The sequence below is a fragment of the Dendrobates tinctorius genome, unplaced genomic scaffold (assembly GCF_039654945.1).
Source record: "Dendrobates tinctorius isolate UK_male_01 unplaced genomic scaffold, ASM3965494v1 ptg000061l, whole genome shotgun sequence".
Classification (NCBI taxonomy): Eukaryota; Metazoa; Chordata; class Amphibia; order Anura; family Dendrobatidae; genus Dendrobates; species Dendrobates tinctorius.
Window position 1 is genome coordinate 2,050,925 of NW_027361729.1, and position 20,877 is coordinate 2,071,801.

At 43.9% G+C, this 20,877-nt stretch overlaps 2 protein-coding genes across 5 annotated transcripts in view; both read left to right on the forward strand.

Annotated features, from left to right (window-relative positions):
- Positions 1–20,877, forward strand: part of AGBL4 (AGBL carboxypeptidase 4) — a 1,778,944-nt gene that overhangs the window by 1,273,889 nt on the left and 484,178 nt on the right. The window lies entirely within an intron of this gene.
- BEND5 (BEN domain containing 5) overlaps positions 1–20,877 on the forward strand; it is a 51,429-nt gene that overhangs the window by 6,118 nt on the left and 24,434 nt on the right. For all 3 annotated transcript variants that reach the window (XM_073579168.1, XM_073579167.1, XM_073579169.1), the window contains exon 4: positions 4,166–4,550. In XM_073579168.1, the coding sequence (XP_073435269.1) occupies positions 4,166–4,550 (385 nt within the window). The remainder of the gene's footprint in view (positions 1–4,165; positions 4,551–20,877) is intronic.

The window sequence follows — 20,877 nt, forward strand, 5'->3', positions numbered from 1 at the left end:
TGTAGACAGAGTCTCATCTTCCTGCTCCAAGCCGGAGAAACCGAGAAGAGACCTGTCTGTAGGCGAAACGTGCGTCATCCAGAGTGTATCTCGAGATCACCTTCCTGAAGGCATGTTTTAATTAAGTGTACCAATAAAGGAAGATTTTATACCGGTGAGTGCAGCCATATATCTTTTTTGGACACTACTTCCCATACATTCCTCCAGAGTGCCCCCTGCTGGCAGGAAGCTGCTAAGTATTAGCGGAGGTAACATGTAGCTTCCCGTACCTATACTGATCTCTCCTGGCAGATTAAGGAGGAGCGGTCATCATCTGGCAGGAGCGGTCCACAACTGCCTCTACCAGGGCAGAGTGAATCTGATGGAGTCGGTGACAGGTCGGCTCCAATGCCAAGGGGAAAGAAAAAATATATTTTCTTGGTATAATTTTGCTTACTATTTTTATTAACCTTTTTCATTCCTGCCATCATCTAACTAACTTGTAGTAAAATCTAAGCCCATACAATGAGTTCAGACCAGTTACCGATGTCCTGTCTAGGATTTTTGTCGTCTTGATGGTCCATAGTGGCTGCTGAGGGGTTAAATACCTTCTGATTTCGGTCACATTAATTGAGCAAAAAACAAGGAAAAAGAAGATGTGAACTAATCAAGTGACAGAGCCGTATAACCGGGATCTTTATTAGTCCGTATTTCACAGTGTTGTACGTCTGCCAGCGAGAAGGTTAATGATGTATTCAAGCCGAAAATCTCTGAACCTTGATTACTTGCACATAAAGTATTTGCTTTAGCTAATTATGTCTTAATGAATCATGATTTTTTTTGCTCTGTTTTACTTAAATAGAGCTTGTGAGCGCTGATTTCTGTTATAAACCTTGTGAACTTTGTCACAAGGCAGATGTCTGTGTCCCCGACGTTTCCCTTCAGCTTCAATTCTAAGCAGAAACTACAATGCTGCGGTGCAGATCAGTTAAGGGGGTATTTCCATCTCCAAGATCCTATCCCATTATGTACAAGGAATAATAATATTAGCAAATATCTCCAATATATAAATGTAGTATAGTTTTTCTGATTCACTATGTATTTCTTCATGTTCAGAAATTGCAGGACCTAAGGTATCCATGGTTACTTATGACCACTGATATGGTGACAGCTAGTTGCTAGTGGTCGTAGCCATGGATACCGAAGGTCCTGCAATGCCTATACATGAAAAAAGAGACATGGCCAATCAGAAAAACTATACTAGATTTCTAATTATAGTAGTAGTAGCAGCATATCAGTGGCAGCGTGGTCTTTGCTGATTGTGAGCTTTGTCGAAGAGATGGGTTTCAAGTTCCATCTGAAGGATCCGAATGTCGCGGATAATCGGATACGTTGTGGCACAGAATTCCAGATGATGGGGGATATTCTGGAGAAGTCTTGGAGGCGATTGGGTGAGGAACGAATAAGTTTGGAGGAGAGAAGGAGGTCTTGGGAAAACCGGAGATTACGTGAGGGAATATATCGAAAGATTAGTCTGGAGATATACGGAGAAGAATGGTTATGAATGGCTTTATAGGTCAATGTCAGTAGTTGAAACTGGATTCACTGGGGAATTGGGACACAGTGAAGGAATTTGCAGAGACGAGAAGTGGAGTAGTATCAAGGATAGAGATGAATTAGTCGGGCAGCTGAGTTGAGGATGGACTGGAGAGGTCCAAGAATGTTAGCAGGGATGCCACAGAGGAGGATGTTGCAGTAGTCAAGGTGGGAGATGATGAGAGCATGCATAAGCATTTTGGTAGATTGAGGGTCGAAGAAAGAGCAGATTCTGGAAATATTTTTGAGCTGGAGGTGACCTGGTGGTGGAGGGAGCTTGGATGTGCGGTTTGAAGGACAAGGCAGAGTCGAGGGTTACTGTGAGGCAGTGGATTTCCGGTACTGGGGAAAGTGTGGTGTCATTTATTGTGATAGATCAGGTAGGAAAAATGCGCGAGATGTAGGAAGGATAAAGAGTTCAGATTTGTCCACATTGAGCTTGAGGAAGCGAGAGGAGAAGGAGGATATGGCTGATAAATACACCGGGATTCTGGACAGCAGAGAGGTGACCTCTGGGCCAGAGAGGTAGATCTGAGTGTCATCAGTGTTTAGGTGGTACTGGAAATCATGGGAGTTCATGAGTTGTCCCATGCTAAGGGTTTAGATGGAAAAGAGTAGGGGTCTAAGGACAGAGCCTTGGGGAACTCCAACAGAGAGAGGGTGGGATGAGGAAGTAGTGTGGAAATTGGAGACGCTGAATGTGCTGTTGGAAAGGTATGAGGAAATCCAGGATCGGGCGAGGTCTTTGATGCCAAAGGGAGAGAGGATCTGTATTAGGAGGCAGTGGTCAATTGTCAAAGGCAGAGGACAGGTCTAGAAGGAGGAATATAGAGAATTGTCTGTTTGCCTTTGCTGTAAGTCGTTAGTAATTTTGGTCAGGGCAGTTTAAGTTGAGTGATGGAGATGGAAACCAGATTGTAGGCCGTCAAAGAGCAAGTTAGATGAGAGGTGAGGGGAAATTTTGGCATGGACGTGCTGCTCAATGAGTTTGAAAGCATATGGTGGCAGCATTATGGGGCGATAGCTGGACATAGCGGTTGGGTCGAGGGATGGCTTTTTGAGAATAGACGTGATTGAAGCATGTTTGAATGCAGAAGGGAATATCAGAATTTAGTGATAGGTTGAAGAAATGGCTTAGGGATGGGATGAGTGTTGTGGTGAGGTGGGATGGGGTCTAGTGCACAAGTGGTGAGATGTGATTTGGAGACGAGATTAGTAAGCTCTCCTTCAGTGATGTTGGAGAGGGAGGTTATGGGGGAAAACTTGCCTTTTTTGGTCCACCTTATTTTTGAAGTGTGTGGCAAAGTCCCCAGCAGAAATGAGGGAGGTTAAAGGGGGCAGTGGTGGGCGGAGGAGGGAGTTAAGTGTTCAATAACATTCTGGAGTTGTAGGATTTAGAATATATGAGGGTTGTAAAGTACCGTAGGTCTGTTTATCGGGGGTGAGTGATGATTTGAATTTGAGTGTTGCTTGTGTGAAAGTCATCCTGCAAATATATTTTCTTCCAACGCCGCTCCGCAACCCTGGGCACTTGCCGAAGCTTTTTAGTGATGTTATTGTGCCAGGGATGATGTCTATTGTCTTGCCGCACTCTGCCATGCCCAACCGCATCAATAGCTGATGCGAGGATGGCATTGTAGAAAGCAGTTGCACTGTCTGTCATGGAATGAACATATGGATGCCAGTGGTAGAATAGACTTAGAGAGTGTCTGAGTTTTCTAGACGTGCGAGGTTTCTGTGGAGGTGTTTCTAGCTGCTGGACATCGGTGACCGGTGAGTACAGGGATGAGAAAGGGAATACGGAGGTTGTGAGATTAGATAGGGAGCAGAGACGGGTGAAGATTATGTCTAATGTTTGTCCGTCTGTGTGGGTGGCTGAGGAGGACCACTGAGTAAGTCCAAAAGATGAAGTAAGCGAGAGTCTAGCCAAAGAGGTGGTGGAGCACCAGGTGTCCAGCTGTAGAGGTGCTGGAAAAAATACATAGAAAAAAAAAACCTACTGACGGATTCCATTAAATAGCTCTCTTAGACCTGATGAGGCTGATGAGCTTTCTTTGAAAGGCCATATCAGAATGGTTTACTAAAAGTTTTCTTGCATTTTAGCTCATGCCCATTGCAATGTTAATAAAGGATTATACAACCATTCTGATTTGTATCTTGAAAGGAAGTACACCGGCCTCATCTGGTCTGAGAGAGATGTAATAATGTATGCAGTATTGCTTTGCTCGGCTGAGCATTCATGTGTTTTCAATAAGGTATAAAGCTGTTGCCAGAATGTTCTCATGGAAACAAATGGATTGGGCATTGAGGTTTATCTGCCCAAATGTGATCTGTCACAGGAGGTTCTGGAGGTCTCCATACACATCAGATGGTAGGCTGGTCTTTCCTGCTGACTTTTTCTCTTGTGTATGAGGGGGTCGCAATGCTAAAATTTACAGCAGCATGTGTACCCCTGATATTGCCATAAAAAGGTGTAAATGGTATGTACAGGAAAGTTGGTCATATAACAAGTGCCTTTTTTTTCCATAAATGTTACTGTTGACTTCTTCTCAAGTGATATCTTCAGTGGTTTGTTTTTCCTTTCCTTTAGAGACCAGATGGAAGGAAACAAGTAGAAGGAACCCGCAAGAGCATTGAAGCCGTGGTGGCTCGCCTGGAGAAACAGAATAACGTGACGCCAAGTCATAACTCCAGCTGTGAGGACATCTTTCTGGAACCCTGTCCAAGGGTGGGAAACTTGGACACATTGGAGGATGCTTTGATCCCCAGGGTCTTATATGAAGAGCTGCTGAGGAGTTATCAGCAGCAGCAGGTGGAAATGAGACACATCCAGCATGAGCTGGAAAGGACTCGGAGGCAGCTGGTCCAGCAGGCCAAAAAACTCAAGGACTATGGGACATTAGTCACAGAAGTGAAGGAACTGCGGGTCCTCAACAGACGACTCCAGGATGTGTTATTGCTCCGACTGGGAAGTGGTAAGTGAGCAAACCTACGTCTGAATCTGCACTTACGAGTAATAAAATGCATTTACTGCACCTTTTCCTATGTTTAAAGCAGATGTGTCACCAGATTTCATGCATTATTAGAAAGATCTAAGACATCTGATGAGACCGGTGTAATTACACTGACAATGCAACTGACTGCTTGCATAATATTGATATTAAAATGACCATTTTATAGGTGGAACTCTCACCAAGGATCATCTAGCTATTCTGATTTGCCTTGTAAAAATAAATACAACTGCCTCATGAGGTATAAGATCTAACAAAGTATGCAGTCTCGCGGATCCTTATAGGTGGGTCAGCTCGATAGCAGGAGTCGCCTTCCGCCACTATACGGCCCACGTGTGAGGGCTGAGGCTTAGTGGCCACTCACCCTGGACACATTAGGTGGATGTTCTAAGAGGAAATCTAACAAATCACCAGGGGGCATCAGAACAAGTTTGTAGCAGCAATAGCAAGAACATGTCCAGTTAAAATCTTGCGATCTGACTTAAGTAAATTATTATTATTGATTTCTGGGACAAAGAGCCTGTTCTGTCTAAATATAGTAAGCTGTAAATATCCCATCGTGCTTTATAGCTCTAACAAAGCATTACAACAGGACATTATTTTTAATGGGAATTGATTCTGGAGTGTCTTATGCAAAATGAATTACTTTTGGGCTAATATGTTATTTGGCTCAACTGTCCTTCCCATAGTGTGGAGCCTTATTCCTGGTGATCCAGTGGGCTACTTATCTTTTATGATCCATGAATTGTTTTGCCAAACTTTTTTTATTTTTTTTCTCCATTTGTTTTTTGCTAGAGTTGACCCATGCAGGACGCCAAATCATTCTGTATGGGACTCCTAGGAAAAGCTGAGTGCTCTTACTCAGCAATCTCCTGCTGTCCCATAGAGAATAAATGAACCCCTCGCCTTCCCTCGCCTAACCTTGCCTTCCCTTTCTATTCCTTGCCCACATGACAAGCTTCTGTTATAAATGTTTCAGAATTACCAGCCACTACGATCAGCTACTAGAGCAGATCTCCTAATCACTACTCTCACTTTCCTGAGCTGTGTGCTTGTTCAAGTGTCCTGATATATCTGTGTAAATACCTGAATAAGAGTGCAGGCTCAGAACAAGTCACTGATAGCTGAATGTGTTACAGCAGAACTTGTGCTGTGCTTTCTAGTTGTAATACTACAATTTTGCTATCACCAGACCTGTCACTCAAGGAAGAGCGCCTGCTCTGCCCGAAACCGGGAAGTAAGGAGGCGGCAGAGCTGTGAGCTGCTCAAGCGACACCTTGAGAATACCTCTTTAATAATGGGAATAATCCTTCCGTACTTTTGTTTTTGAGTTCTCACAGTTCTGCTGACTCCATCCAAAACTGAGTCCACAACTTCTGCCTTCACCACCCTGCTCCTAAAACAAGTCATGCAGCCATGTCCCCTCTGGTATATGCCCATCTGGTTTTCTGTAGGCAATATACTGTAAGTAATGCATTCAACTTGGTAAAAGGAATCGTTAAGATAAAGTTTGAGGTTGTAAGTTGTAATTTCTGTCTGATTTCTCCTCGATTTGCCATATGCTTTTGCATTCTGCCTTCTCTGCACGTGAATCAAAAAAGACATTTAATTCCGGCCTGATTTATCTGCATCATATGAACCTTGCACCATTTAGTAGCCCCCTCTTTCCACAATTTATTTCTCTCATTTACAGCACAGAACTCTGGGTGAAGCCAGCAATCTATAAACTAACTCGAAACCCCGTTGGCGGCTAACAAATCTCCATGTGCCGTCAGTAGCTCTGTCCCCGCACAAGCTGGGTATCCTGCTGACTTCAGTGCATTGCTCGCCTCCTCTCATCCCAGCACAGGCATTGCTTACCTTTTTTGCCAGGCTTAATACATGTTTTATTCCAGTCCTCCAGCTTTCAGCATAAAGGCGCACTGGTGGCTCGGTCCCATGTGCTGCTTGTGATAAAGAGCTAACTCACAGATCTGTATGGGGACGGCTTTTACAAAAAGGGAAAACTTTGCAAACAAAAAGCAAAACCTGAAATAAGTAACATCCAGCGTTCATGCCATTAGCCACTGCACTTCTTATCAAACAGTCACCATTGCCTACGATATTGCTTAAATCGTCATTATTATCGGACAACTCGCAGCATTACCTCTAGTAGTTCACTGGCAGCAAATGTTGCTTTCCTGCAGCGCCACCACAGGATCCATGAAGCATTGCATAGCGCACATTAAATCAATAGCTTGTGTAATTCGGGACCAGTCCTCCAGAGCAAGGAGTGCTCTACGTAGCCAGGGCTGTGGAGTTGGAGTCGGTATAAAATGGACCGACTCCGACTCCTAAAATATATAATAAATTGGGTACAGTAGTTCAATGCTGAATATTTTTTTAAGGGAATTTGGGAAAGTTATGAAATGTCCTATAAATGGCTGTTCTATTCCTGATCTAAGGCTACATTCACACACAGCGTTTTTGCTGCGTTTTTTTGAGGGTACGTTTTTCAGCTGCAAAAGCAGATCAGCTTTTTAAAAAACCGCATCACCTGAAAGGTTTTTGAGCTCATAGATAATGTTTTCAATAGCAAAAGCAGATTAGAAAAACGCCGCACAAACTGACAAGCTCATTGAGCGCAAAAACGGATCCTCACAAAACGATGTGTCTGATTGTCATATCTTGAAGCCCATTGACTTTGCTGGGATGCCCAGAGTCACTGCATTTTACTGCAAAAAACGGATCCACAAAAACGCTGTGTGTGAATCATGGCCGTAGCCAGTGAGGGGCAGGGGGGCAGCACTTATTTAATGATTGAGCGATTGCTTGAAGTAAAACCGTTTCTTATAGATATGGCGAACCCTCAGGTAACCCTAAATGAAGGTCAATGGACACAGGTGGCTGAATTGAAGGAATTGCTTAATCACCCATTTACCATGATTAAAAAATTACAAGCTGAGGATTTATCTCCTGGCATTTTCATAAGGGAGTGGAAGGACTTGCTATTTTGCCTGTCCCAAAGAGGAGGTTTAATCGCAGATGGCATTTCTGCTTCAATGAAACGGAGAGAGACATAGCTATTGGAAAATAAAATTTTTCTGGCAGCTGTTTATGTGGACCCAAGTCATTGTATACTGCTTGATGATCAACGGCTTACTAAAGGAAAAGAAGCTCTGACTGAGGTAGCAGTTAGGATGAGTGGCCTACAGGAGGACTGCCAGGCGCAAGAGGACTTGGGTCCTGACAGTGCTACTGCTGCCATATCTTCATCCTCATCAGATGAGGAGTTTGACTTTGACAAGTATTTGGATGACATGGAGCAGGCAAAGCGTTGCCGCAAGGAAAAAGATTTCACTCCGTCTCCTATAGCAGCAGATTGACCATATTTCAGCAAAATGTTTCACTTGCTCTCAAAGAAAAAGAAATTCAACCGTTCATCAAAACTGACTGTGCATGAGGCAATTCCTTTATACCCGGAAATTGTGATGTCGCCCATGTGGTTACGGCTTTGCCTCCAACCCAAGTTAGTGTAGAGAGGTTGTTCTCTAGCCTTAAAATTATTAGGTCAGATTTGAGGTCATCTATGAAGGAGGATCTGATGGAGGCAATTCTATTTCTTAGGCTGGTTTCACATTTGCGTTTTTTAGCGCTGGAAAAAAACGCTAACCTGCGCATGCGTTTTTTCCCCTATCTTTAACATGGGTGCGCATACTTGCGCGCTTGTAAGCGCATGTATGCGATTTTCATGCGCTGCGTTTTTTTGGGGTGTGCGATTGGATTTTCCAGACGCATCATGTTGCATTTTTTGGCCCTGCAAAAAAGCGCATGCGCACATATGCGCACGTTTTGCGCTAAAAAGGGCCATTATAGCCTATGGATGCGCATATGTGCGCACTGGCATGCTCATGTAAGCGTTTTTTTGCATATGCGTTTTTTTTTTTTTAACCATGGAATTTAGGGGTTTGAGTTAGAGTTAGGGTTAGTTAAGGGGGTTTAGGGTTAGGGTTAGGGTCAGGGTCAGGGTTAGGGTTGGGTTTTGGGTCAGGGTTAGGGTTTAGTATGGTTTGGTTAAGGGTTAGGGTCAGGGTTAGGGTCAGGATTAGGGTTAAGTATGGTTTTGTTAAGGGTTAGGGTCAGGGTTAGGGTTAGGGTCAGGGTTAGGGTTAGGGTCAGGGTTAGGGTTAGGGTCAGGGTTAGGGTTAAGTATGGTTTTGTTAAGGATTAGGGTCAGGGTTAGGGTCAGGATTAGGGTTAAGTATGGTTTTGTTAAGGGTTAGGGTCAGGGTTAGGGTTAGGGTTAGGGTTAGGGTCAGGGTTAGGGTTAGGGTCAGGGTTAGGGTTAAGTATGGTTTTGTTAAGGATTAGGGTCAGGGTTAGGGTTAGGGTTAGGGTTAGGGTCAGGGTCAGGGTCAGGGTTAGGGTTAAGTATGGTTTTGTTAAGGGTTAGGGTCAGGGTTAGGGTTAGGGTTAGGGTCAGGGTTAGGGTTAAGTATGGTTTTGTTAAGGGTTAGGGTTAGGGTTAGGGTTAGGGTTAGGGTCAGGGTTAGGGTTAGGGTCAGGGTTAGGGTTAGGGTTAGTTAGGGTTTAGGGTTTGGGTTAGGGTTAAGTATGATTTGGTTAAGGGTTAGGGTCAGGGTTAGGGTTAGGGTCAGGGTTAGGGTTAGGGTTAGGGTCAGGGTTAGGGTTAGTAAAGTCATGGTTTGGGTAGTGTGAGGGGCCACCTAAAAATGTTGGAAAAAAACGCAAACGCGGTAAAAACGCGCTAAAAACGCATACAAACGCATAAAAACGCTGCGTTTTTTTCATGCATGCTCATAAAAATGCTTGAAAAAAACGCAGCAGTTGTATGCTTATGTATGCGTTTTTTCAATGCGTTTTTTTGCGGGAAAAACGCGCTGCAAAAAAAAGCAAGTGTGAAACTAGCCTTAGAACAAATTCATAGACTGCACAAATGTTATTTAGTATGTTTTTGTTGAAAACTGTTTTTTTCCACTTACATAGTTTATTTCATATTTACAATTTATTAGTGTTTTGTGTTCTAAAGTTGTATTCCAATAAATATATATTATGTTCTATCTAAATATCTTGACTAATGTATCATAAAATGATTGTCTGATGTTCACATTGTACTACAATAAATTTTTCACTTAAATATAAGCAATATACAGTACAGACCAAAAGTTTGGACACACCTTCTCATTCAAAGATTTTTCTGTATTTTCATGACTATGAAAATTGTAGATTCACTCTCTGAAAGCATCAAAACTGTGAATTAACACACGTGGAATTATATACTTAACAAAAAAGTGTGAAACAACTGAAAATATGTCTTATATTGTAGGTTCTTCAAAGTAGCCACCTTTTGCTTTGATTACTGCTTTGCACACTCTTGGCATTCTCTTGATGAGCTTCAAGAGGTAGTCACCGGAAATGGTCTTCAAACAGTCTTGAAGGAGTTACCAGAGATGCTTAGCACTTGTTGGCCCTTTTGCCTTCACTCTGAGGTCCAGCTCACCCCACACCATCTCGATTGAGTTCATGTCTGGTGACTGTGGAGGCCAGGTCATCTGGCGTAGCACCCCATCACTCTCCTTCTTGGTCAAATAGCCCTTACACAGCCTGGAGGTGTGTTGTTTGGGGTCATTGTCCTGTTGAAAAATAAATGATGGTCCAACTAAACACAAACCGGATGGAATAGCATGCCGCTGCAAGATGCTGTGGTAGCCATGCTGGTTCAGTGCCTTCAATTTTGAATATATCCCCAACAGTGTCACCAGCAAAGCACCCCCACACCATCACACCTCCTCCTCCATGCTTCACGGTGGGGACCAGGCATGTAGAGTCCATCCGTTCACCTTTTCTGCGTCGCACAAAGACACGGTGGTTGGAACCAAAGATCTCAAATTTGGACTCATCAGACCAAAGCACAGATTTCCACTGGTCTAATGTCCATTCCTTGTGTTCTTTAGCCCAAACAAGTCTCTTCTGCTTGTTGCCTGTCCTTAGCAGTGGTTTTCTAACAATACAACATCTAACTATTCAGTAGGCCTATCACCTGTGTATCCACCCGACTTCTGCACAACACAACTGATGGTCCCAACCCCATTTATAAGGCAAGAAATCCCACTTATTAAACCTGACAGGGCACACCTGTGAAGTGAAAACCATTTCCTGTGACTACCTCTTGAAGCTCATCAAGAGAATGCCAAGAGTGTGCAAAGCTGTAATCAAAGCAAAAGGTGGCTACTTTGAAGAACCTAGAATATAAGACATTTTCAGTTGTTTCACACTTTTTTTTTTTTTAAGTATATATAATTCCACATGTGTTAATTCACAGTTTTGATGCCTTCAGAGTGAATCTACAATTTTCATAGTCATGAAAATACAGAAAAATCTTTGAATGAGAAGGTGTGTCCAAACTTTTGGTCTATACTGTATGTTGGAGTTGGAGTCGGTGTAAGGTAAATTGAGGAGTCGGAGTCACAGGTTTGGCTTACCGACTCCACAGCCCTGTACATAGCCACTCTCCATTGTGGCCAAAAGACAAGGACCTAGAATGGAGGACTCAACTTTTTTTTTTTTTAACCCCTTAGTGACTGCCGATGCGCTTATTAATGGCAGCAGTTAAGTGTACTTATTCCTCAGTGCCACTTTTTAACAGCGCTGAGAAATAAGGATATAGCGTCCCCTAGCGTTGGAAAATCTCCGGGGTCTCGGCTACCGGATGTAGCGGAGATCCTGGAGAATTTGATCAGGGGCGGTTTTTACAGTCTCCTGTCATGTGATCACCGTTGTTCACTGAATAACGGCAATCACAAAAAAAAGTCTAGCGTATCAGTGCAGAGAGAAATGGGGTCCCCCCGAGTACCCCCGGCCCTCCGCGTCATCTTCATGGAAAATAATGGTGGGCGCGTGCACAGTGCGCTCGCCGGGATCTGCAGGCCGGTACCCAGTAACAATAGGGAATTTTTCCTATTGGTTCCTTTTGATCACTGTGCTAGAACCTGTGTTAGGGTCGGAGTAAGCATTGGGTTTTTGTCATAAGTAAAAAAAAAACATTAGGACGATATGACGGCTAGTGTTGAGCGCAAATGCTCGCTACTCGAATTTGCATCAGTTGGTTGGGTAAGTATGGAGTATCGCGGATCCCCCCCCATGGTTTTTTGGGGGTGTCTAACGGCCATGAAACGTGGGGCAGGGACTCGAGCATGTCACTTGAGCACCCGCGATATTCGGCGCATGTCCCGAGCACCCGATGCAAACTGGAGTAGTGAGCACATGCTCTCAACAATAATGATGACCTATTCAGTATTACAACCTAATGTTAAAAATTTGAATCTCTGCAAAATTCAATTTTTTTAAGATGAGCCATAGTTTTTAATGATCCCGTTTTGGATAACAGACAACATTTTGATCATTTTATTTTTTTTTTCATTAAAGTTGATAGGATTTCAAAGATGGTTGACATTCATCACTATTAAACTCGGAATCTGAGAGCTTAAAAAGATGAGATTGAAGTTAGCTCCAATCCCGGTCATTGAAGTAGGGTGTTTCACAGGCTCGGCACCTGAGACTCCGCCATGCATATAGGCCCACGTGTCTGTGCAGGGTGTGAAGAGGTTAATGGAAAACTAAACCAAAAAAACCCTGAAAACCAAAATTCCCCAGCTCTTGCTCACTTTTCTTCCTCCTCCTCTCCTTTATCGCCTACAATTAAAACTGAGAAATATATAAAGAAATCGTCTGTGTCTCATGCGCTCAGCAACATCCCCCACCTACATTCTATTCCATATTGTGTCTGACTCTGCAGCAGGAGCCTCCCCCCACTGCTCTGTCTGTAATTAGAAAAAAAAAAACTACTTTCAAATTAACCCATTTGTTCACTTCTGGATTTCTACAAGACTGACTGTGTTCAGAGCTTGCACAAAGTCCTGTTAAGTATTGAGGGCAAGATGACCTCCTGTGTTTTCTTATTTGTTTAGTATTCCTTTAATTCCCGTTATTATTTTGCAGCATAGCCCCAAAGCAGCCAGGTGACGTTCTACTATAACGGAACAGCCACGTACACTGATGTTAATACGGCGGAGCTTCCTAAAACTTTATGTTCACATAGATCCTCTTTTGTAATGCAGGTTTGGGAGGGGAAAAAAAAAACCTTAGCCCCCTTCTCTCCTTCACACGTTCCCTTATTTTCGAGTGCGCCTTGTTAACAGCAGACTCCCTCACCTCCCGCTGACCTGCAGGAGGCTTTTCTCTAGTTCCCTTCTGCTGCCTCATCGTTTGAAGTCTGAGTATCATATCATGAGATGTTTCTTCCATCCTCGCTGCTCCAAGGTGGTCTCCGAAGAGCTCGCTGAATCATGTATAGAGCGCCGAGGTTAGACAAATATCCTTAGACAGCCTCAAATTTCAGCGCAGTAAGCAAAAAATGCAGCTTTCGACATGAAAGACGATTTCTTCCCCAGGCATCTCTTTCAGTACGGATATCACAGAAGTTACCATCGTTCTTACTACTTCACACTTTCTTCCAGCAGCCAAAGTTACTTGATTTGTTGTGTAATCTTCTCCCGTTGCCTAAACACGCTGCCATATTAGATTTACATCGGCCAAACCCAACCATTTTGGCCCGACCAGACAAATATCTGTCCTTGCCTGGCGCTGGTTCCGATGTCAGAGCAAAGAAGTGTTGAGGATTTTGGATTTCCCTATCCTCAGTTCTCATGGGAGCTAAGCCACCACTACAGGAGGTGCCTGGTACCGGCTTGCCACTTTCATTGTATAGTACAGAAGTGGCCAAATTTTTGTAACTTTTTTTTTATCTTTAATACTACTAAGCTACAATAAAGAAAAAAAAAAAAACAAACCTCCGCACTAAAAGCACTCTATTTTAACTTTATCCAGAACAACCAGCTCTGTTTGGGCCCTACTAACTGATAAAAGGGGAAGTCCGACAGTAAAATATATATATTTTTTTTTTAAAACAAAAAAACAGTGATTAATTAAGCATAATAAACAGAGTGGCTCCGCGGGAGCGGGGTTTAAATGTCATGCTCTTCTAATCACTCAGTGCGGTGACTTCCTGTTAGGTGTCGGGTTCCGGTCGCTGCACAGCAGGAATCCCGAGCCTTGCCTTCAGCGGTCTCCCATTCCTCTCCGGCCGCAGAGGAGGCTGCTCAGCAGACTCGTCGATCCCGGCGCTCTGCTCAGACCAGCACTGTGGGTTTGGTTGCTGCTGCCACCTCTAGTCCAGCTATAGCACCGCATGCTGGTCAGCAGCGAGCTACTCCAGGGACTAAGTCCTCCTTTCAGTCCACTGAGCATGCCCGTGGGACGATCTCTCATTGGGGTTTGGAGGTCTAGAGTCTGCGCCCACCAGTGGCATTGCATTCGCCACCGTGCTCCCAGTCATCAGCACATGCTAGCGTCCGATGGTGCCAATCTGTCCAGGGCACTATCCTACCGCATAGTGTTAGCAACCGCAAGAGCGGCGCCGTGTGCAAACATTGCACTTTCCAGCCATAAGGTTAGGCTGGTTAGTGGTGTCCGCCAGTGCGGCGCTGTATGCACCTAGTGTGCTTTATCTTTAATTTGTGTATGTCCAGGCACCGCAGTAGCGGCACCGAACGTTAGTGGGTCTAGAAGGACTCTAACGCTGTGTCCTTGGGGCAGGGTCCTGTGACCACAACACTAGTGCTCACTCAGCGGTATTGCGGTCCTGTGAAGCAACAGAGTCCGCTTCCTATTAACCGGGTGAAGTTAACCCGTGTGTACTAGTTATACCGCCAGTTATTGTCCGCCATTACTGAGCAGCAGTTGTCATCTCTGCACGGTGGACCCCGGGCTGCGAACGCACCTCTTACCACCTCTTTATTATTTGGTGCGTTCTGCCAGCCCTAACGCTTCCAAATAGGGAAAATACCGTTTCCAAAGCAGACACTGACCTCCGGTGTGGATCTGCAGGGGTTCTGGGAAAATTGAGTATGCCTCCGTTTATTCTTAATTCATCCATGCCTAAAACTATTATCCAAGAAGTATCATTTCTCCTGGCGGAGAATGATATGCTAAGCATGTCGAGATGAGGAGACTTAAAGCCGCAATGCTTCTCTGGGAAATATGCTAATTATGCAAATTGTCTTTTCAGAGAGGAAGAGGACAAGAAACTCTAGCGCCACCTATTGGAAGTAGCAATCCTAAAAGTCAATGTCAACCCTTTAATGAGCCTTGTTACATGACTTAGGATAAAAGCCAAGCCAGAATCTCACACTTTGCACTGACGAGGGGCAGTACCCCGAAACACAGTGTCTGCAAATTGAGATTCTGGTTTTGGCTTTTATCCTAAGTCATGTAACAAGGCTCATTAAAGGGTTGACATTGACTTTTAGGATTGCTACTTCCAATAGGTGGCGCTAGAGTTTCTTGTCCTCTTCCTCTCTGAAAAGACAATTTGCATAATTATTATTTTGCTGTCTGACAACATCTAATATTTGAGCATTTTAAAGCAGCCGTAAAGGTTTTTTGATTTTTTTTTTTTTCTTTTATTGATATGGTGTACAAGACCTTGTTTTATGTGGGGGAAAAAGTGGATTTTGGGTAAAAAAAAATGTTTAAAGGTTTACGTATAAATTGCTTAGTAATTTTGTAAAATATTTAGAATTACGAGTCAATTCTAGATATTTTGCTATCTACTGGCTAACACGGTACAAAGGTATATACAGTTGTGGACAAAAGTATTGACACCCCTGCAATTCTGTCAGATAATACTCCGTTTCTTCCTGAAAATGATTGCAAACACAAATTCTTTGGTATTATCTTCATTTAATTTGTCTTAAATGAAAAAACACAAAAGAGAATGAAGCAAAAAGCAAAACATTGATCATTTCACACAAAACTCCAAAAATGGGCCAGACAAAAGTATTGTCACCCTCAGCCTAATACTAGGTTGCACAACCTTTAGCCAGCATAACTGCGACCAACCGCTTCCGGTAACCATCAATGAGTTTCTTACAATGCTCTGCTGGAATTTTAGACCATTCTTCTTTGGCAAACTGCTCCAGGTCCTTGATATTAGAAGGGTGCCTTCTCCAAACTGCCATTTTTAGATCTCTCCACAGGTGTTCTATGGGATTCAGGTCTGGACTCATTGCTGGCCACCTTAGAAGTCTCCAGTGCTTTCTCTCAAACCATTTTCTAGTGCTTTTTGAAGTGTGTTTTGGGTCATTGTCCTGCTGGAAGACCCATGACCTCTGAGGGAGACCCAGCTTTCTCACACTGGGCCCTACATTATGCTGCAAAATTTGTTGGTAGTCTTCTGACTTCATAATGCCATGCACACGGTCAAGCAGTCCAGTGCCAGAGGCAGCAAAGCAACCCCAAAACATCAGGGAACCTCCGCCATGTTTGACTGTAGGGACCGTGTTCTTTTCTTTGAATGCCTCTTTTTTTTTTTTTTTTTTTTCCTCCTGTAAACTCTATGTTGATGCCTTTGCCCAAAAAGCTCTACTTTTGTCTCATCTGACCAGAGAACATTCTTCCAAAACGTTTTAAGCTTTTTCAGGTAAGTTTTGGCAAACTCCAGCCTGGCTTTTTTTATGTCTCGGGGTAAGAAGTGGGGTCTTCCTGGGTCTCCTACCATACAGTCCCTTTTCATTCAGACTCCGACGGATAGTAGGGGTTGACACTGTTGTACCCTCGGACTGCAGGGCAGCTTGAACTTGTTTGGATGTTAGTCGAGGTTCTTTATCCAACATCCGCACAATCTTGCGTTGAAATCTCTTGTCAAGTTTTCTTTTCTGTCCACATCTAGAGAGGTTAGCCACAGTGCCATGGGCTTTAAACTTCTTGATGACACTGCGCACGGTAGACACAGGAACATTCAGGTCTTTGGAGATGGACTTGTAGCCTTGAGATTGCTCATGCTTCCTCACAAGTTGGTTTCTCAAGTCCTCAGACAGTTCTTTGGTCTTCTTATTTTCCCCATGCTCAATGTGGTACACACAAGGACACAGGACAGAGGTTGAGTCAACTTTAATCCATGTCAACTGGCTGCAAGTGTGATTTAGTTATTGCCAACACCTGTTAGGTGCCACAGGTAAGTTACAGGTGCTATTAATTACACAAATTAGAGAAGCATCACATGATTTTTCGAACAGTGCCAATACTTTTGTCCACCATCTTTTTTATGTTTGGTGTGGAATTATATCCAATTTGGCTTTAGGACAATTCTTTTTGTGTTTTTTCATTTAAGACAAATTAAATGAAGATAATAATACCAAAGAATTTGTGTTTGCAATAATTTTCAGGAAGAAACTGAGTATTATCTGACAGAATTGCAGGGGTGTCAATACTTTTAGCCACAACTGTATCTTTCCTGTTAGTAATTTGTGTAATTTTCTTTTTCCTGTGCGCAAGCAGGAGATTAGTGTGATTGCTTTTTTTTTTTTTGCAGATTTTGGAGACTTGCCAATCATTAAACCCATCATCCCAGTGCCTTTTTCTACTGGGACGAGGTATGATAATGCCTCGTCCATATGTCGAGTTCACTGGGTCTGGTAATTGATGGGCAAGACCCCATCAGTTCCAGTGGGAAGACGTCCCCATCTATCAGTCACCAGAAACTGTGGCCAGTGGCATAATGCGAGACCCCAAAGTTCAGGTTGCATTTCCAGAAGTTATCCAAAGTCCTATTGCAAGGCTCGTTAAAGGTTTGAACACTGACTTATAGGGTGGCTATAGGTTGCATATTTCTCCCATGTAGCATTGCCACAAATACAACCTTTTTGAAATCTCCATTACTCTTTCTAGACCCCACAGACTGTAAAGGGCCTGTCACACTAAGCGATATCGCTAGCAATATCGCTATAACTTGTGACGTTATAGCGATATTGCTAGTGATATCGCTGTGTCTGATACTTACCTACAACCCGCTCCCCCGCTGGTTATCGCTGATCGCGCGAGAACGTCCTGGACCGTTTCTCGTCGTCAGCTTCCTGCGGCGCTTCCTGTGGAGATACGAGCGACGAGCGTGGAGCCGGGTGGGAGGACGTCTTCATTGCCTAGTGTGACAGGTAAGTAGCGACCCCCGTCCCCAGCGATGTCGCTGGTGAGATCTGCCTGTGTGGCAGCTCACTAGCGACCACTCAGCGATGCACCAGCGATCCTGACCGCGTCATATCGCTGGTCGGGATCGCTGGTACATCGCTAAGTGTGACAGTACCCTAAGACAGGATGCCTTCTAATAGTGTCTATCAATGATGTTGTACTTAATGGGGTACGTGCACATGTTGCATATTTGCAGCAGATTTTTCTGCAGAAAAAAAACGCGCACAATACGCACATTTTGTGTTTTACGCTTGTCTTTGCTGTGTTTTTTTGCGCTTTTTTTAACCTCATGAATTGAATGGAAGTCAGTTGATACAGAAATAATAATAAAGTAACTTGGCACTCAGCTGAATTGTCCTTTTTAAGTGAAGATGTGCAGTCCTACAAAAAGACGTTTCGGTCTACACTTGGCCTTCGTCAGTCCGACTGCTGTCTATATAGTATGAACAAACGTATGTCCACGAGCAAAATAATTTTTTTGTAAGTTCCTGGATACCGCGTTCAGCCCTGCACACTTGCAACGTACTTCTATAAGCCCCATATTAGCCGTAGGCTGCCGGTCTCGCCTGCAAGCTACTATTATATGCCCCATACGGGCCTTTTGCTACCGGTCTCAGTACAGACATTTTCTACAGGTACATTTTTACACCGGTCTCAGTACAGACATCTTCCACAGGCAAATTGCTTCAGCAATCCAGCGGGAACCTTTCCTCATTTCCTTATGGAATATATTGCATCTAATTGAATTACCAGCACAGCACGCCTTAAGGGTAGCTGGAAGCCTGCTATATGCCTACACCATATTTGGAAGCAGGAACTTACAAAAAAACTATTTTGCTCGTGGACATCAGTCTGTTCATACTATATAGACAGCAGTCGGACTGACGAAGGCCAAGTGTAGGCCGAAACGTCTTTTTGTAGGACAGCACATAAATAAAAACTTCACTTAAAAAGGACAATTCAGTTGAGTGCCAAGTTACTTATTATTATTCACTTGGGTCTGGGTAACCTACTTGTGCACCTTGTGGTAGTGCCACGCTATACTTGACACAGTTGATACAGAAATGACATACCGATAGATAGAGTCCCCCCTGAAGTAGGGTACTGCCCTTTATGCCAGAAACCTAGGATTGACGGGAACGCTGTACACACATCTTGACCTGTAAAGTGTCCTCTGGACTCTGTTTATAATGACTCTGCTAACTCTGTCTCAGGCTACACGGTAAAGCTCCTGAAATCCGAAATTGAGCGCTCATTGTTTGTGCACTAGTGGCCAGTGTGAAAACTGTAATAGTTTAGATCTCTAATGTTTCCAAGAACACTATATTCAGCCTGAAATGCCCGCTCAAAGGAAATAATAATAGATTGACGAGCATTTACACAACTCATGTCCCTTTACGGCTCACGTACCGCCGGTGTTTGCGGGGTAACTAGATTTCGAGGCTGAGAAGGACCCTAGGAAAGGATATTAGAATAAAGCGGCAACTCCGTTCTGTCGAGTGATTTTCGTTTGTATGGAGTCTAAACGATTTTCCTTTCGTTAGTAGCACGGTTCACAGCAATTTCTGCCGCAGTCCTCCGGATTTCACAGCAACGCTCGGCTTCTCTAATTACAATTATTTTCCTCGGGATTGATGTAACTTATAACTTTGGCTTTATCAACTTTAACATCTAATCAGATCAAATCTGTGGCTGCTCCGGGGCCCAACTTCCTTCATGGGCTTTGATGTACCTGCTACTTGACTTCTGAAGGAGAAGTCGAAGTGGTCGTCTTTTAAAGCAACCTCGTAAAAAAATTTTTTTTAAAAAAAAAAAAGGCTTCATTAAAATATTTCCTTGTCTCCGAAGAAGCGACATCTTGATTTTACTTGTTTTTAAATAGAAGTTTCTTTTGGGAACTATAATTATTATTTTTTTTTTTAATACTTATTTTTTGTTGTCTTATATACCCAGTTGTAACTCGCAGGGGCAGACGAGCATGTTTTTGGTCTGAGAGCCATCTGGCAAAACATCAAATCGCACTAGGAACAGTGTTAGTCTATGCGGCCGTGCTCATGTCTGATTTTTTTTTTTTTTTTCGTTTTTTCGGGCAAAGTCTGCTTGAGGAAAAAAATCGCAACACAAACGAGTTTGATCCGATAGTCAGATGGCATTCGTTTCTGCAAATCACTAAGGCTAGTTTCACACTAGCGTTTATTCGACGCAGCGCACAGTGGCGCCTACTATCGCACATGGACGCTTGCGATCTGCGCACCCTATCTTTAGCATAGGGTGCGCAGATCGTGCGCTGGCCATGCGCTAGTAGGATTTTAGGTGCGCCGTGTGCGCCGAAATGCAACATGCTGCGTTCGGCGTGCACGGGCGCACCTTCAAAAGTGCGCAGCGCACGATCTGCGCACCCTATGCTAAAGATAGGGTGCGCAGATCGCAAGCATCCATGTGCAATAGTAGGCGGCGATGACCGGATGGGGTGGGTAGGGAGCCGGCAGGGGGCGGGGCTTAGCGGCGCCATGCGCTGCGTCGAATAAACACTTGTGTGAAACTAGCCTAAGTGCGTGGAAATAATCGGACTGTGCTCGATTAACATCTTAGTGCCGTCCGATTTTACGGACTGACAGAAAGGAAAAGATGGAGACTTTTGTTTTCTCGGATGGCACTCAGATCAGAGATTGATCACAGTGTCATACGTAATCGGCGCGATTTTCTCGGATGAGGGAATCTACGGCTGTCTGCCCCTACACGTAGATTGCAATGCCCCAAGATTCATAGTTTAAGGCAGGGGTCCCCAACCTGTAGCTCGGGAGCCACATGTGGCTCGCGGTCCCATGAATTGTGGCTCGCGACTGTCTGCCAGCTTGGTGCATTAGCTCCAGGTCTAGTAAACAGGTGTGAGGAGCACATCTCAAAATGGTGAGTTTTGTGAGTAGCCTTGCACAGAAGAGCAGATCTGGATGCACATTTACTGGTCTTAGGGGTTTAGAGATATTTTAGGTATGGTATGCTGGAGGATGGTACTACGTGTTAGAGGAGGTGCTCAAAGCTGGATGTGACAGTGTGTTGGGAGTCCTTGATGGGAGAATACTGAATGGGGGTACTGTGGGAACCCCTGGATCTCAGTGTGCTGCTTTGGAGTGATTTCTGTGGAAAAGCTTTGGTTATCATTATACCTGTAATGGGGGCTTTGGTTGACACTACTTTGAGGGTGGTG